The 18,741-nt window shown below is 39.7% G+C and overlaps 1 protein-coding gene across 1 annotated transcript in view; it reads left to right on the plus strand.

The window, feature by feature from the left end:
* The window catches only part of HACD3 (3-hydroxyacyl-CoA dehydratase 3), a 40,385-nt gene that overhangs the window by 9,197 nt on the left and 12,447 nt on the right, over positions 1–18,741 (plus strand). The window contains exons 2-6 of the mRNA XM_038580748.1: positions 8,258–8,300; positions 10,147–10,220; positions 11,704–11,868; positions 13,087–13,138; positions 15,405–15,515. Coding sequence (XP_038436676.1) covers positions 8,258–8,300; positions 10,147–10,220; positions 11,704–11,868; positions 13,087–13,138; positions 15,405–15,515 — 445 coding nt within the window. The remainder of the gene's footprint in view (positions 1–8,257; positions 8,301–10,146; positions 10,221–11,703; positions 11,869–13,086; positions 13,139–15,404; positions 15,516–18,741) is intronic.

Raw genomic sequence — 18,741 nt, forward strand, 5'->3', positions numbered from 1 at the left:
GAAAGAAAGAAAAAAGAAATACCCATGTCACCTATGAAATATTCTTGTCAAAAATGATTAATATGAAGGGATGTCCAGACAAATCCAGAACGTGATACATGTTTTGAGGTAACTGGTGTGGATTAAAAATAGTAAAAGTAGAAGTCTGTGTTAGGTTAAGATAGAACGGTCAGATGGAATGTATGAACGTTGATTGGATTTATTTATTTATTTATTTATTTATTTATTTATTTATTTTTCAGGCAAAAATGTAGTAATGGTTTAAAAGTAGCCACATCAAGAGCTCCATTGTGAATTGGGCTCTATTTTCTCTTCCTTTGAATCTGGGCAGGTCCTGTGGCAACTTAATTAATAGAATGCTGCAAAATGATGCTGTGGCCAGTTCCAGTCCTAACCTTTTTAAGAGGACTGCCAGCTTGTGCTTCTCTCTTAGAACACTTTCTTTTTTTTTTTTTTCTTTTCTTTTTTTTAATTTTATTTATTCATGAGAGACACAGAGAGAGAGGCAGAGACATAGGCAGAGGGAGAAACAGGCTCCCTATGGGGAGCCTGATGTGGGAGTCGATCCCAGGACCCTGGGATCCCGACCTGAGCCAAAGGCAGAAGCTCAACCACTGAGCCACCCAGGTGTCCCTCTTAGAACACTTTCTATTAAGACATTTCCTCCCAGAACTCAGCAGCCCAACTGTGAGAAACCCAAATCACACAGAGAGGTCACACATACAGGTACTCCAGTCAGCAGTCCCAGCTAAACTCTCAAATGACAACCAACGTCAACTCTGAGCCATTGGAGTGACCCATCTTGGATGTGCCAGCCCAATATACTACAGAGCTAGCCAACATCACATGGAGCATAACTGTCCAGCTAAGCTCAGTCACCATGCATAGCTTAGTTTAAGATAATAAAACGGTGGTTTTAAGCGGTGAAGTTCTGCATTATAGTAGGTAACTGAAACAAACATTTTTTCAGGCAATTGTTTTTGTTTGTGGTTTTTTTTTTTTTAATTTTTTATTTTTTTATTTAAGATAGTCACACACAGAGAGAGAGAGATTGGCAGAGACACAGGCAGAGGGAGAAGCAGGCTCCATGCACCGGAGCCCCACGTGGGATTCGATCCCGGGTCTCCAGGATCGCCCTGGGCCAAAGGCAGGCGCCAAACTGCTGCACCACCCAGGGATCCCCTCAGGCAATTGTTTGAATAGAAACTTTAGTGGAAGATACAGAATTTTTGTTTCTAGGTGTGAGAAAATTGTGGTCATTATGTAAGAGAACGTCCTTGTATTTAGAAGAAGCATGCTGAAAGGTTCAGAGATAAAGTGTCATGATGTCTGCAGTTGGTGAAATGGTTGAGAAAAGTCGCATGTATAAAAAGCTAGTATGATAAATATAATCGATTGATGAATGGCATGAGTATTCATTTTTTTTTATGAGTATTCATTATACTGTTTTTCTCCTCAGTGTTTTAAATGCATTAAATTTTTTTTCAAAATAAAATATTGGGTTGAGACACTTTTTTAGGAGGGATGCCCAGCACCCGCCTGTGTATTTGGTGATTCACTAGAAAGACCTTTGAGATTCAGTGTATAGTTTACTCCAGGTGGAGTGCAGCGAAATTCCATGCAACAGGGCTTGGTCTCATCCTCTCAAACCTTCCTGTGGGTGTACACTTGAGTTGCTCTTTTTTTCCAGCGGTGAAAACTGCAGTGACTTATGTGTAATGTTTCTGCCCAGGGAAGCCCATTAGAGAGTTAGCACTCACGTACCCAAATTCTAGACTCCCAGAAGGAAAGTTGGTGTTCACCATTAATCCCATTGTCTGTAGGCACAGTGAACCAACTGTTAGGGGATGGAGGAAAGCCAGGTTTTCCGATGCCTGCCAAGGGCTGATCTTGGAAACAGTACCTTATAAAGATAGCAGCCTCATGCTTGTTCTATAACTTTCTTTGTGCATATATTAATCACATACATGTGCAAAACTAAATACTGATGATTTATTTATTTACATATTTTATTTGAGAGAGAAAATAAGTGAGAGATATCAAGTATGTGCACAAGGCAGGAGAGAGACGGGGAGAGGAGAAGCAAACTCCCCACTGAGTAGGGAGCCCAGCTCAGAGCTCGATTCCAGGACCCTGGGACCATGACCTGAGCCAAACGCAGATGCTTAACTGACTGAGCCACCCAGGTGGCTTAAATACTAATGATTTAAATGAGATCTAAACGTCTAAAGGCTTAGGTAGCAGATAGTCCACTGAACTCTGTAATTCTGTCAGAAATTATGAAAATGGGATGAAATCCATCCCAACTCCTATCCCCAGAGGCCCTAGCACTAAGCAGAGGAGTTAAAAATCATTAGTTGGCTCTTAAAAGATTATAAGATTATATAGCCCAAGTGTACACAGTTTTGAAGATCTAAAAATGCCCATGAATTTAGTTTAAAGTGATCACAACTGGTGGAGGCCAGCTCCTAAGTGCGTGGCAAACGCAGATCCTGGTGACAGAGCTGTGCTGATAATCAGATTAGAGTTTTAGACAAAAGTGTATTTTCAGAGATAGAAAGGTCATTTCATAATGATAGAGGTTTGAATTCATCAGGAAGGTAGAACAATATTAAAGTTATATGTAACTAACAGCCTCATAAATACATAAAATAATAGAATACATAAAATAATAGAAGGAGAAGGAGAAACAGACTAGTTGACAATAGTGTGATTGCTCAGTAATTGATAGAATAACAAGATAAAATCCAGTAAAGATATAGATTATGTGAACAAATGGTTAGCAGTAAATCCAGTAGAACACTGTATCTAAATTCCAGAACATACATTTAAGTTCACTCAGAACATTTATGCAGTTTGACTCTATAGTGTTTCCAAGTGTAGGTCTCCACAAATTTGAAAGGATTAAAATCATACAGAGAATGCCCTCTGATCACTGTACAGTTCAAGTGGAAGTTAATAACAAGATAACTAGAAAATCTCATATGTTTGGAAATTAAATACTTCTCAGTAACCCATGTGTCAAGAGAGAAACAATAATGAATACTAGGAAATATGTCAGACTGACTAATAATGAAAATACTACATTCAAAACTTGAAATATGTAACCAAAGTAGAGGTTGGCAGGAAATTTATATTCTTTTTTTTTTTTTTTTTTTTAAATGCAGCTGACATATTAGTGTCAGGTGTACAGCATAGTGATTTGACATCTATATACATTATGAAATGATCACCACAGAAAGTCTGTTACATCAGTCACTGTATAGAGTTATTATATTATTGACTAGATTCCCTTTACCTTATATTCCCATGACTTAGTTTTATTTTTTTTAAAGACTGTTTATTAGAGAGCAAGCATGCGAGTGTGTACAAGCCAGGGGAAGGGGCAGAGGGAGAGGGAGAAGCGGACTCCCCTTGAGCAGGGAGCCTGATGTGGGCCTTGATTCCAGGACCCTGGGATCATGACCGAGCCGAAGGCAGGTGCTTAACCGATTGAGCCACCCTGGTGCCTCTATTTATTTTATAACTGGAAGTTTGTACCTCTTAATCTCCTTTACCTATTTCACTTATTCCCTTACCCCTCTCTTCTCTGGCAACTACCAGTTTGTTCTTTGTATTTATGAGTGTTTCTGTTTTGCATTTTTGTTTTGTTTTTTTTTTTTTTAGATTCCACATATATGTGAAATCATACAGTATTTGTTTCTTTCTGTAAGACTTACTTCACTTAGCATAATAGCCTCTAGGTCCAGTCATATTGTCATGAATGGCAAGATAGCGTTCTTTTTGGTGGCTAGTATTCCATTGTGTATATATGCCACATCTTCTTTACCCATTCATCTCTTGCTTACGTATTTTTGCCATTATAAATAAATAAATAAAAAATAATGCTGCTGTGAACGTAGGGATACATATATCTTTTCAAATTGGTGTTTTCATTTCCTTTGAGATAAATACCCAGAAGTAGAATCGCTGGATTATATGGTAATTCTACTTTTAATTTTTTGAGGAACCTCCACACTGTTTTCCATAGTGGCTGCACTAATTTGCATTCCCATCAACAGTACATGGGGCTCCCTTTCCTCCACATCCTCACCAAGCTTTTTTAGGGGGGTGGAGAGGGAGATTTTTTTGGATAATAGCCATTCTGACAGGTGTAAGGTGATAGGGTTTTGATTTGCATTTCCCTGATGATTAGTGATGTTTAGCATCTTTTCATGTGTCCATTGGCCATCTGTATGCCTTCTTTGGAAAAATGTCTATTCAGATCCTGGGCCTATTTTTAAATTGGATATTTTTTTGATGTTGAGTTGTAGATGAATTCTTGATAGATTTTGGATATTAATCTCTTATAGAAAAGATCACTTACAAATGTCTTTTCCCATTCAAGAATTGCCTTTTTGTTTTGTTAATGGTTTCCTTCACTGTGCAAAAGCTTTTTAGTTGGAGGTAGTCCTATTTGTTTGTTTTACTTCTTTGTCCTTGCCTGAAGAGACAGCTCCAAAACAATTTTTTTCTTTTTGTTTAAGATTTGTTTTAGAGAGAGTGCATGCAAGGAAAGCAGTGGGGAGGGGCAGAGGGAAAGGGAGAGAGAGAGTCTGAAGCCTACTGAGCTGAGCATGGAACCTGGTATAGTGCTCAAATTCAGGACCCTGAGATCATGACCTGAACTAAACCAAGAGTTGGATGCTCAACTGGCTGCGCCACCCAGGTACCCCCCTCCCCCAAAATATTTCAAAGACCAATGTCCAGGATTTTACTATCTATGTTTTCTTTTAGGAGTTTTATTGTTTCAAGTCTTACATTGAAATTTTTAATCTATAATCTATTTTGAGTTTATTTTTGTAGATGGTGTGAGAAAGTGATCCAATTTTATTCTTTTACTTGTAGTTGCCCAGTTTTTCCAACACCATTGATAGAAGAGACTGTCTTTTCCTCATTGCATATCCTTGCCTCCTTTGCCATAGATTAATTGACCATGGAAGGGTGGCTTTATTTCTGGGCTCTCTGTTCTGTTTCATAGATTTATGTGTCTATTTTTTTTATGTGTCTATCTTTGTACAAGTACTATACTAATACTATTTTGGTTACTATAGCTTTGTAGTATGCTATATATGTGTGTGTGTGTATATATATGTATATATGTATATAGCTTTGTAATTCCTATAGTTTGAAATCAGGGAGCATGATATCCAGCTTTGTTCTTCTTTCTCAAAATTACTTTGGCTGTTTGGGGTCTTTTTGTTGCTCTGTACAAATTTTAAGATTATTTATTCTAGCTCTGTGAAGAATGCCATTGGTATTTTGGTAGGGAGTGCATTTCATCTGGAGATTGCTTTGGGTAGTGGACATTTTACCAATATTAATTCTTCTAATCCATGAGCATGGAATATATCTTTCCATTTATTTGCATCCTCTTTAATTTCTTTTGTCAATGTCTTAGTTTTCAGAGCACAGGTCTTTCACTTCTGTAGTTAATTTTTTCCCTAGATTATTTTATTCTTTCTGATGCAATTGCAAATGAAGTTGTTTTCTTCATTTCTCTTTCTGGTAATTCATTATTAGTGTATAGAAGTACAGCACATATCTGTGTATTGATTTTGTATCCTGCAACTTTATGGAATTCATTGATTCTAGTAGTTTTTTGGTGGTATTTTTATGGTTTTCTGTATATAGTTTCATGTCATCTGTAAATAATGGTAATTTTACCTTTTTTTTTTTTTTTTTTACCAATTTGTATGCCTTTTGTATTTGTTTTTTTGCCTGATTGCTGTGGCTAGGATTTACAGTACTGTATTAAATAAAAGTGAGGAGGTTGGTCATCCTTATCTTCCTGATCCTAGAGGAAAAGCTTTCAGGTTTTCACCATTGATTATATATGATGTTAGCTGTGAGTTTGTCCTCTATGACCTTTATTTTTTTAATTTTTTATAGTTTACTTTTTTTTTAAGATTTATTTATTTATTTATTCAGAGAGAGAGAGAGAGAGAGGCAGAGACACAGGCAGAGGGAGAAGCAGGCTCCATGCAGGGAGCCCGACGTGGGACTCGATCCTGGGTCTCCAGGATCACACCCTGGGCTGCAGGCAGCGCTAAACCGCTGTGCCACCAGGGCTGCCCCTCTATGACCTTTATTATGTAGAGGTGTATTCCACTTTGTTGAGAGGCTTTATCATAAATAATGATAAATTTTATGTACTTATCATTGGATATTAAATTTTGTCAGATGCTTTTTCTTCTTTATTGAGATAATTATATGACTTTATCCTTCATTTTGTTAATGTTGTGTATCATGTTGATTTGTTTGCTGGTCTAATATTGGACCATCTTTGCATCCCTGGAGTAAGTCACTTGATCATGGTATATGATTCTATTAATGTATTGTTGAATTCAGTTCACTAATTTTATTTAAGGATTTTATTTATTTTTGAGAGAGAGAAAGTGCAGGAGGGGCAGAGGGAGAGGGAGACACAGACTCCTCACTGAGCAGGGAGCCCAAAGCAGGGCTTGAGCCCAGAACCTTAAGACCCCGGGCCGCTGAGATTATGACCTGAGCCAAAGGCAGATGCTTAACTGACTGAGCCAACCAGGAGGTCCTCAGTTTGCTAATATTTTGTTGAAGATTTTTGCTTCTGGGTTCATCAGAGATACTGATATGTGTGTTTGTGTGTGTGTGTGTGTTTGTAGTATTTTGTCTGGTTTTGGTATCAGGGTAATGGTGGCCTCGTGGAATAGCTTTGGAAATGTTCCTTCCTCTTCAATTTTTTGAAATAGTTTGAGAAAGATGGATATTAGCTCTTCTTTAAATGTTTGGTAGAGTTTACCGTTGAAGCCATTTGGTCCTGGACTTTTGTTTGTCAGAAGTTTTTCAATACGGATTCAATTTCATTCCTTTTTCCTTCCAAGTGACTTAGAGTATAGGAAACACACTGAGATGGGCAAGAAGTGACCTGGGTAGGAAACTTAACCCCAAGACATTCTAGAACTTTATTTAGCTTTAATGAGAATATTTACATCAAAACGCTGTTTCCCTTACTGAGGAACCATGCCCCTGGAAGTGTAGCCTCTTTGCTAAGGTTCCCTAACTCCCCCTTCCTGCCACAGAGATCATCTAGAATTTGAAGCTCCTTTGGGTGAGCATCTCAGCTTGAGATCTGTACTCCCACTGGGGAGGTTCTCAACATGAAGCTTGGCTCAAATGCCCCTCCGCCCCCAGCCTTCATTCTTTCCCTTTTCCTAACACTCTTGGCTGTGAATAGAGCATGTAGGTTCCCTCTCCCCATTGGCATACCCCCTTTCCAACCTTCTGCCTTGTTGGTTTCCTTCAATGCCTGATGGAGCACAGAGAGCTGAGCCTGCAGGAGAAAAATAAATGAATTAGTTACAGCACTGGAAACAACATACTGCTCCTTGCTTATTAATTTGTGCTGGGAGGTAGGAGGTAATTTCTCATCCATTAAAAAAAGAATTAAAAAAAATAAAAAAATAAAAAAAAGAATTTAGTAGTTTCACTTTAAGTTATGCTATTAAAGTCATGTAGCAATTTCTGGGAATAAGTGAACAATTTGGAGAATTTTGATCTCTTCTAGTGTTGGTTCGGATGGGGGTTAAGAGCACAGAGCCTGAGGGAGGGATGCGCACAGCATGTTTCCATTTTGAATGGATCCCCTGTAATTGTCAACCCTTCTCTCCACCTACTGGAATGAATTTATTCTTCATGTGCAGTATAGGTTTCACTTCTGGTGAACCTTTCCTCAGCCATCCTATTCTTGTGCTTGCTCTTGTTAACACCTATAACACTAACTGCTTTTTACTACTCTCTTGGTCTTGAGCATATGTTACTTGATACTATTTGGGATCTTCTTACAGGAAATGAGTCATCATCTGTTCCATTAGATTTTCTGCCTCCACAGCTCAGGGACTGAGTCTTAGAGATCTGTGTACTCTCCGGAAATACCTCCCATAGCACCTTGTACCATTTGCCATGATCAGAATGGACTGAGTCAGTATCTGATTATTCTGCACAGTTAGAGCAGTTCAGCATTATTCTTACAGATGCCTACAATCTCAGATGGGTACAGACAGACATAGAAAACCCCTGCACTGAGCTGTGCATAAACAACTAAATATATTTTCTGGGGGAGGCACAGGTAGGAGGCTGAGTCCCTAAGGGGGAAGGATGGTGGGGAGTTAGCCCCGGTTTTAATTTCATTTTTCTCCTATTAAAATGCCCTTCTCGCATCCTTGGTCTCTTTTCACAGAATCCTGCCATCAGCATCACTGAAAATGTGCTGCATTTCAAAGGTCAGTATCCGGGCAAATGCTCCCAGCTCTCTACACAGCTAAAGAGGCATGGTGGTGGTTACTTTTTCTTTTTCTTTTTATCTATTTGTTTTATTCCCTTTCTATTGATGCTCACCTCTCTGCTGCTCTTGGGGTAAACTAGATTGTTTTGAAATACATGATTAGAAAAGTCAAAAAACTTATTAGGACTTAGAAGTCCTGCTTTCCTCTTGGAGAAGCAGTAGATAGAGTGAGAAGGAATCCCGGGCTGGAAATCAGGAGATCTGTCTTCTAGCTCTAATTCTGCTATCCTTGGACAACTTACAGACTTCTCTGGACTTAACATGAAGATATTTGGTTATAATCTGTGTTTCTCAAACTTTAGGACCTAGGGACATCTGAGAATATGTCCTAATGATCCTCCTGGGCCATGGACCCTAGTTTGAGAAAACATGTTAAGAATTAAATATGGTCACTTTAAGTGATACTTGGCTAAGCTTGTGTGTCAGTACTTGATTATAAGGTAGCCATTTAGATGATCCAGAATACACATCTTTTTTTTTTTAAATATTATTATAATTGAAACAAAAATTAGAAATTTTCTTAATGAGACTCTTCAGCTCTCTGATGCTACACTTAAACAGGCCAGTTTAAGAAACACGGCTTTCTAGATGATACCTCAAGCCTTTGTAGCTCTGACAGTCTTTGATTCTGTGAATCTGCCTCTGGCTCTGTTCTCCTCGGTAGTCAGCAGGTATGCTGCTGTGCCTGAGAGGGTAGGTCAGATTCCTTGTCACCCAGTGGGGTGGGATTCCCCTTCCTCTCTCTTTGTTCTAGTTCCTTGGAATGTCTTTAGTCAGTGACTGGGGTTATGGGACATTGACATTTCTGCTTTACTTGAAATCCCATCTACCTTAATATGCTTGCATGAACGCACAGCCTGGCTTTTATATCACCTTTTCAAGGTGAGAGCAGTTGTGGCAGTGGCTCAGAGCTTTTGGCTGTTAATACATTTGAAAGGAAGTTAAGGGATGAAAGCGTATCTTGCCACTCGGAGATTATGGACTGCTCAACCTTAAGGAATTTCTGGTCTCAGAACAATAGGCACTTGTAGCAAATATTAGGCAAGTTATACCACATGTGGCCGGATGAGGAAAGAAACCAAATGATGGACAAGTCAGAGAGAGGAGAAGAGATGCCCAGCAGCCATTGACACCTAGGCATGACACCTGTTTGTTTTGGGGAAAGGAGCCATGTCAAGGCACGAGGATGGTGTAATGGTCCACTCAGGGTCTTTCCTCCCAGATCCATTTGTCCTCTCAGGAATGAGCTGAGGAAATCATATTTCTCTTTTTTGTTCCCTTTGAAATGTGTTAAAGGGGAAGTCAGCTTCTTCATTTTCTAAACTTGGTTGGGAGGTGTTAGATTCAGAGCTTTCTTTGAGGCAGTCCAGCATTTCCGTGTGCTCTGCAGCTTTCCTTAGTGGTAGTCAAGATAACATACCCACCTGCTATTTCTGGGCCCTGGAGTCAATGCCAAAGTAAACGTGAAAGTTAAATTTATAGCTCTGTGACCTCTTTGGCTTTGCTTTTGGTATTCTTTTTCCTGCCTATTATTTGTACTGGATATTATCAAAGCCACATTGGGAGATTAAGTAAATGTTCTGGAACTGATCGTCAGAAGGACATATGGAGGTGAACTTTTGTCCGGGATCCAGCTTATCTAGCTGTTGAGTGGCTCTGCTCACAAGTCCCTACTCATTTTGGCAGGACTCATTACTGTTTGTATACTTCTGAAAGAACTGCACCAAGCTTTTGGATGGCCTCACTTTGCCAGTTCTCAGTAACCCACATTTCTTTCTTCATAGCTCAGGGACACGGCGCCAAAGGAGACAACGTGTATGAATTTCACTTGGAGTTCTTAGACCTTGTGAAACCAGAGGTATGTTCTTTCTTTTCTCATTTCCCTTCCCATTTTAGGAAATAAATACTAGGAGTTCAGTGAAATATGGGGGGTTGGGGTTTTGGGGGAAAAAGGATAAAAACCAAAGGAGAATATAGTCCTTTGGTTGGGGACTGAGTCTCGATTTTAGCTGCAGAGGAGTGGGAAAGCCAGAAAGCCTCAGGTGAATCTGGGCTCTGCCTTTCTTAGCAGTGTGAACAAGTCTCTTCACTTTTGTGAGTTAGTTCCCTCATGTTTTATTTATTTATTTTTTTAAAAATTTTTTTATTTATTTATGATACTCACAGAGAAAGAGAGAGAGAGAGAGAGAGGCAGAATCATAGGCAGAGGGAGAAGCAGGCTCCATGCACCGAGCCCGACGTGGGATTTGATCCCGGGTCTCCAGGATCGCGCCCTGGGCCAAAGGCAGGCGCTAAACCACTGCGCCACCCAGGGATCCCTCCCTCATGTTTTAAATGAAGGGTTGGACTAAGAAATCCTTAGGGTCCTTTCTAGCTCTGATATTTTCTGATGTTAGTGAAGACAGAGGAGTATGACACTCTTGGAGCAGAGTTACGTGAGGTAGGTAAAGCCCACGCTGGGGGCTTACTTTCATGTGCCTTTGCTTCGGGGGCAGTGGAAATCAGAACAGGTGGAAGCAGAAAGGAATGAGGGAAGTATAAATGACGTTTCCTTTCTCTCAGAGCTCAAGGGAAGCTTCTCTGACAGGAGAAGAGAGAATCTAATAGAAGGTGTATTTCAGTTTCTGGAATTACACTCTTATCTTTGGGGGCTCGAGCAGATTGATCTCTCCGTGCAGATTTTTGTTTTCGCTGGTTTAATAGTCAGCAGTGGTTTAAGGGGTCGAGAACCTGTCGTGGGTCTTGCTTTAGAGGCAAAGGAAGAGGCCCTTTATATATATATATATATATATATATATATATATATATATATATATATATTTTATAGAAATATAAATTCTTTAGCCTCCAAGAATTTGAGTTTAGTTGGGAGGACACCCTAGGCTGACCCTTGTGTTAGAGTTGTAATGATCCAGCAAGTTCCAGCCTTGAATAGACTTTCCTAAAGGGTTCACCAATGCCAGGGACTGTTGACCATTTGAATTCAGTCGTCTTCATGGGAAGGACATTTGACAAGCAAGATGCCCTGGAAGAGTGAGTGGATATCGTGCGTTGCGTGATGCAGACCTGGCCGGAGGTGCATCTAGTTTCCTCTAGGATAACACAACTGTATGCCTTTCTTACTCTGATTTCCTTCTGTGTCATTCCCTGGAGGAATCAGAGACAGTGCCATTCTTACCAGTTCTTTGCTGTACCAGCCCTTGGTCTGGATGTTCTGAGAACAGAGAATGATGGAGGGGAGCCTTCCTTCTGTGGAGCCACATGGGCTTGGTGCAGTTGCAGGGGGAGGAGTCGGGGATGGGAAGGTGGGGGCATTCTCACATTCTCATGTTCTCTTCTAGCCGGTTTACAAACTGACCCAGAGGCAGGTAAACATCACAGTACAGAAGAAGGTGAGTCAGTGGTGGGAGAGACTCACTAAGCAGGAGAAGCGCCCACTCTTTTTGGCTCCTGATTTTGATCGCTGGCTGGACGAGTCTGATGCAGAAATGGAGCTCAGAGCCAAGGTCAGTAAGGACCCCAAGGAACCCAAGTGATTGGGATGTTATTTGGGCCACCTCAGATACCTATCTGGGTCTGATAGAATAGGGACAAAGTTACAAATTCAGTTAAAGACCTGGAAACATGGTTTTATAGAAGTACTGGTAATATGTTTTGTAGACTGTCCCTCAACTGGGATTGTTGAATATGTTTCTCATGATCAGAGAGGGTAATGGGATTTTGGGGAGGAGGACCACAGAGGTTTCATTCCTATTGTGTTCTCTTCCATTTATTTATTCAATCATTTATTTATATCCATATGGACTGATGAATATTTATTTTATAGTTTGAGTTATAACCCCATACTGTGTTATTTATTTTGTTGTTCATGATGTTCTAGCTTTGGCCATTGGACGCTGTTCCCATTAGTTCTTGTGTCCTTTTTGACAAAGTTCCGTCATTGTGAGGCTTTTGAGGGGAGGGGGGCTTTTTGGGGGGACATCCTTAATTTCCAGCACTATAAGCTGCCCCAGGCTTATCTTGTGTATTCCCAGCTCCAGCCGTAGAGTCAGTCTTTCTTCAAGAAGCTGTTCTTTTTATTTGCGAATAGTAGTGGAAGCCAAGATCTGGGCTCTAGCTGTTGCTTCTAGACCCTCTCAGGTGACAGCATGAAGAACTGTATGTGTGCAGACTGGCCCATACATATACCTATACCTATAAATACAAATATTTTTATACGTATGTATAAACATACCTATATATAAACATGCCTATACCTATAAATATTTCTATATGTATTCATCTGTATTTATATTGACTTGATGTGAGTTCTTACTGATGTTGAGACATGATTTTAGCTTCCAGAAAAATACTAAAAATCTAGAATTGTTAAAACAGTGATCTATTTCCTGCCCTAAAACTCTATTTTGTTTCTATGACTGTGACAAACCTTCTAGGGGTCTTTTCCGGCTCCAATATTCTAAGACTATCCACTTTGTAGTTTGGAAGCCAGCTGATTGGTTTAATTCTGTGAGCATTGGAGGATGGGCATGCTGTGGTGCTACTGTTACCCAGTAAGTCAGGCTTTTTGGCACCATGAACTAGGACGTTTGCCCCAGTGAAGCATGAACACGATTGGAGGAGGTGGCTTTGAGGGTGTCAGGTCACCTATCTAGCATGTGGACTTTTGCAGGCATCTGAGAATTCTAACCTGTATTCTTGGAAAACTTCTGTCCAAATTCTAGGAAGAAGAACGCCTAAATAAACTAAGAATTGAAAGCCAAGGCTCCCCTGAAAGTAAGTTGCTCCTGGTGCTGTGGTTGTTACCAGTTAACTAATGATAGAAATGGGGGTATGGATGTGGTAGGAGAGCTAATACTGTGTACATGAGGTATGAGGAATCCTTAATGTCCAGTGCTTATGCTGTGCATACCCACATCAGAAGCCTCCCTTTTACTGTTTCCCTTCTGTTTGGAGTCTAACATCATTTGAGTGCACCAAAGCTGGTAGAGCAGAATGGAAGAACCATAGTCTCCCGGACTGGCCTAATGTCAGGTGGCAGCAGGCCCTGCAGGTCCTGCATAACATGGAAATACCATGTAGATCCAAGGCCACACTTTTTCCAGCTTGGTGGTGTTCTCCCAGTTGGGATCTTAAGGGCTGTTTCACAGATAAGTTGGGTTGTCAACCTCAAAAAATCTATTCCTGTTTCTCTATGTCCGATCACTTATAAGCAAGAAGCTCTGCACGTGTATTGTCCTCTGGGTGATACAGAGTAAATGCAGCAGCTCTCCATTAACCTCCTGCTGTGTGGAAGCATGGTCGCCAGCCCTTGAGGGGTGGAGCCAATGAATTCATCAGAGCACCTGTTCTCTAAGAGCTTCCATTCCGGGGAGAGGACCATGAAACTCTGTATAAAATGCATGCTGAAAAGCAAAATAAAAGGCTTCCTTTTGTCCATATGTTTTCAAGTTTTAGTGGCACTTCTGTGGCATGCTGTAGGTAAGGAAGGGGAAAGTTTTAGAGTAGTTGTTTTCAAACTATGTCCCCTGGTCCCCAGGGGTTCCCAGGATGCTTAGGAGGGATAGCCAAGCAAGCAGGTCCACTTCAACCAGAATAGCTCTGCTTTTGTGTTTTATGTGTTAAGTTCTGAATAAAGTTTGTTTTGAAAAGGAGGCTTCATTGCTTTAGAAAAAGATTTGAACAACTACTCATTTAGAGGAATATTCCTTTAGAAAAACAAAGGAGGGCAGAAGATTAGTGGAGGTAAAGAATAAAGATTTGAGATTAAAATTAATTTTGAGCTTGAAAATTATTTGAAATTTATGTTAATTTTAGGGGAATTGAGAAGGATACACTTTAAAACCATGTAAAAATGGTTACATAGGGATTTTTGGAATGTTAGATAATGCTTTCACTGTTTTATCTAAATTCATGATGTTTCCTGATAAAATAAGTTCTTTAGGATGGCGAAGAAAAAGCCTTAGTTAAAGTGCTGTGAAAAGTCTGACTCTTGGGTCCTTATTACTAGATTGCTTTTGATGGAGCACACTATTGAGTGTGGTCATTTGAGTATCAGCCGAGGGGTTATGTGCAAAGTGTCTGTAGCCTAGGAATAAATACGTAGCAGCAAGTTCTGAACTCCATAGCTCTTCTCTTGAGAATTATCCTTATCTTTGCCCCACTCCCTGGACTCCACTATGATTCTAAGCTCCTTACTTCTTCCTTAATTCTGTAATTGGCTGTGTCTTCACGAGCCTTAGGCTGCAGAGCAAATTAACGTTCCTTATCCTTCTGCCTCTCAATCTGTACTTTGCCTTCTTTGGTCATATCCTCATTCTCCCCGTCTTCCAAAGCCCAGAGCAGGCACCTTGCCATCTCCACTGACCTGCCTGCTTCCCACTTCCCTGGCTCAATATCATTTTCTCACCTTAAGGGTTTCACAAGACAGCTACCTGTTCCTCTCTATCTTGTATTATGGCTTTCAGATTGTAAGTTCTTTGAAGGGACATCAAGTCTTAACATCTTTGAATCCCAGGGGTACCCCTCAGGACCTCTCACGTTGTAGGTGTGTAGTTGATGCTTGGTTGAATGCGTATGTGATCAAATGCCAGAATTCTTTTCTTGTTCTATTTCTGTTTCTCTGAGTTAGTTTGCCATACGTGAACTTAAAAAAAATTGCAAGAACAATTAAACTAGTTTATATGAAAATGACAAGAGCAGGAGCTAAGTGTAGCTCTATTTGCCTTCTTCATTGCTTCCTAAGATGGTCTTGCTTTGCCAGAAGTAGTTTTTCTTTTTTCTCCTTGGATTTATTATGTCTGTACATTCAAGCCATGAGGAGAAGGACTGGTAAAGATGTACCTTGGAATGCAGTGTCTATGACTTTATGACTTTCTCTTTGGGTTTAGGAGTGCAGGCTGGTGCAGATCTGGCCAGGTATCTGTTTGGGAGCTCAGGGCACCCAGTGCAAGAGAGGGGTGCAGTCATCCAGGTCTGCCCCACACTCTGCTCCTGCTGCAGCTCTGCTTGTAATAGTTTCTTATCTTGCTTTGCTTTTCAGCTCTTACAAGCTTGAAGAAAGGATACCTGTTCATGTATAACCTCGTGCAGTTCTTGGGATTCTCCTGGATCTTTGTCAACATGACCGTGCGGTTCTTTATTTTGGGAAAAGGCAAGCACAAAATTTCAACACAAACTTTCCTTTTGCCAGTAGTTTAGCCTACTATCCACTGAAGGTATCAATAATACTCTACCTTTGATATTAATAATAACCCCCCCACGTTTGTGTGGCAACTTCCATGTCTCTGATTTCCCTTGGCCTTGTGAAACAAGCTGACTGGAGATTGTGTCCACTTAGCAAGTGAGGGAACAGGCTAAGAAATTGCCCCCATTAATACAGCTGACCAGAGGTGCCTCTTGGGCTGCGTTCCTTTCTCTGTTCATGACATGGCAGTTCATTTATAACCAAATAAACTTATATGGTATTTCTGGTGCCAAAGTTAATGCAAGTCCAAAAGGGATCTCAAAAAACAAAAACAAAAAGGATCTCACCCTTTGGGAACCTAAGTAGATTCTCAAAGGGGCTATTCCAAAAACGAATGAAAAGACTATCATGATGATATTCATTCTTGACACATTAACTTGTATGGTTTTTTAAAAATTAACTTGTACATTTAACAGAAATTCGGGCAAAAAGTAAATGACAATGGAAAATTTTTGAGAATGTGATCTAAAGTATTCTGAAATTGTATTGTGAACAACAAATAGGTAATAAAATTTGGAGTAGGAAAGGGTAATGGGAGAGCACTTTCTGATATGAAAGAATGATAATTAAAATGATGTAGCATGAATATAAGAAGAGAATAACCAATAGAGCAGATAAGATAGTCCAAAAATAGCTCTTATATTTTATATATATATATAAAATGTAAATAAATATATATGTACATTATATATATATATATATATCAGTTATATGTATGATATAAAAGGAATCATGAATCAGTGGAAATGGAAATAGCCAATACATTTTTATTGGGTGGGAATTCTTTTTTTTTTTTTTTTAAGTATTTATTTATTCATTCGTGAGCCACAGAGAGACAGAGACACAGGCCGAGGGAGAAGTAGGCTCCATGCAGGGAGCCCGACGTGGGACTCAATCCTGGGTCTCCAGGATCACGCCCTGGGCTGAAGGTGGCGCCAAACCGCTGAGCCACCTGGGCTGCCCTTGGGTGGGAATTCTAATAATGTTTCCAGGAAAAATTGGTTAGGTTTGGGTGCATGAGGGAGGCAAGGAATCTGACTCTTTTCCTCACATTGTATACAAAAATAAATTCCCCTAGAGGATTTAAGAGTCTGTGTCAAAGATTTAAAACATAACAGAAGATCGAATAAATGTTTATAAAAATTTTATGTGGGGGCAGCCCAGGTGGGTCAGTGGTTTAGTGCCGCCTTCAGCCCAGGGTGTGATCCTGGAGACCCAAGATCGAGTCCCACGGCAGGCTCCCTGCATGGGGCCTGCTTCTCCCTCTGCCTGTGTCTCTCTCATGAATAAATAAATAAAATCTTAAAAAAAAAAAATCTCATGTGGAAGGTTAGGGCTTTTTTTTTTTTCTTAAGATTTTGTTTATTTATTCATGAGAGAGACACAGGCAGAGGGAGAAGCAGGCTCCCCACAGGGAGCTCAATGTGGAACTCGATCCTGGACTTCAGGATCACGCCCTGAGCTGAAGGCAGATGCTCAACCACTGAGCCACCCAGGTGTCCCAGAAGGTTATTACTTTCTAAGGTAAAAAAGGAGAAATCATAAAGAATAGGTTAATATATTTGACTACATAAAATATCTAAGTTCCTATATATCTAAAAATACCTCAGCTAAGATAACACAAAGATTAAAAGTATATTGAGGTTAGTAGCATGGGGATGAGGGTTGGTAGAAAATTGCAACAAATACTAACAAAGGTTGATTACCTGTAAAGAGTTTGTTACAAATTGATTTTAAAATGTATAGACTCAAAAAAAAAAAAAATAAAATAAAATAAAATAAAATAAAATGTATAGACTCTATGGAATAGATAAACAGAAGTCAGGTGCAGGCAGTTCCCAAGAGGGAAACTCTTTAATATACAGAAAAATGTTTAACTCAATAATGACAAAGGAAATAAAAATCAGATTTTTCTTTGTCAGTTTTGCAAAGTTAAAGCAGTACCTAATTCAAGAGGACATATGCTAAAATAGACACACTGGTGGTCACTGGGAGGGTATAGAAGTACAATGACTCTTTTGGAAAATCATTTGGCAAAGCGTTTCAAGACACTGAACTGTTCGTCACTGATATCCTTGAAACTATAGTAACTGAAACTACAAAAAAAAAAGCTTTTTAAAAAACATACACATTTTGGCATTACTTAGATTAGTGACAAGTTAGAAACTACCTAGATGCCCATCAGTGAGGGATTACTTTAGCATATTCGCTCAGTGGAATGTTGTGAAGCAGATATAAAGTACTTAAAGAGTTCATATAACATGGAGAAATACGATAGGCTAAAAAATAATATATCAATTTGTTCTTCCATTTTCATCATATCATATAAAAAGGGGGAAAAAACTGAACCAATACATGTAAAAAGTGAAAAGAATTCATCATTCGAAAATGGTTTGGATGTGGGTAATTTAGAAATTTGTCCATATTTTGTACAAGAAATAGGAAAAATAGAAGTATAATTGAAAATACAAGCTCTGTTTAAAAAAAGAAAAATGTCCTATAGTCTATTTTATCTTTAGTCCTAAATTTTCCCATCTGAGGTTTGTAGTAAGTGAATTGTCGGTAGCTCTAGAGTCATTTCAAAGAAGTACATGTCATTTGTCCAGCCTTCTTAATGGCCTAGAATTCTGCAAAGCACCAGTGGCAGGCTAGTGAAGAACTTCTCAAATGCCTAGTGTCTTATCGTCACGTGTGACCAAAGGTCTACAGATGAGATACTTAAGGAAGGCAAGTCTCCAACCTGTGGTTCTTATTACTATGGATTGATCACAAGTTCCATGGAATGAAAGGGACACGCAAATACCTGATAATTTCATTTAACGTTGTTAGATTGATTCTCCGTGTACCTGTGCAAGCCTGCAGGCCATTAGGTGATCTAGTCCCAAAGCTCCTGTTATCTGGGTCATGTGTTTAAGCTGCTTGGATTTGTAATTTCTATTTTGGCTCTCAGCCCCTTACTAAACCACCTTCTGGAATGGAGCTGCTGGTTTAATTCTTCCCTTACCCGTCCTCAGAAGACGTGATAAGGACCTGGCACCTGGTGCCTTGCACCCAGTTTGCCATTTGCGGTTTTTCCCTTTTGAATGAAGGATGTTGGTAAATGGCAAATTCCACACATAGACTTCGTTTTTCA

Source organism: Canis lupus, chromosome 30, assembly GCF_011100685.1.
Source record: "Canis lupus familiaris isolate Mischka breed German Shepherd chromosome 30, alternate assembly UU_Cfam_GSD_1.0, whole genome shotgun sequence".
Classification (NCBI taxonomy): Eukaryota; Metazoa; Chordata; class Mammalia; order Carnivora; family Canidae; genus Canis; species Canis lupus.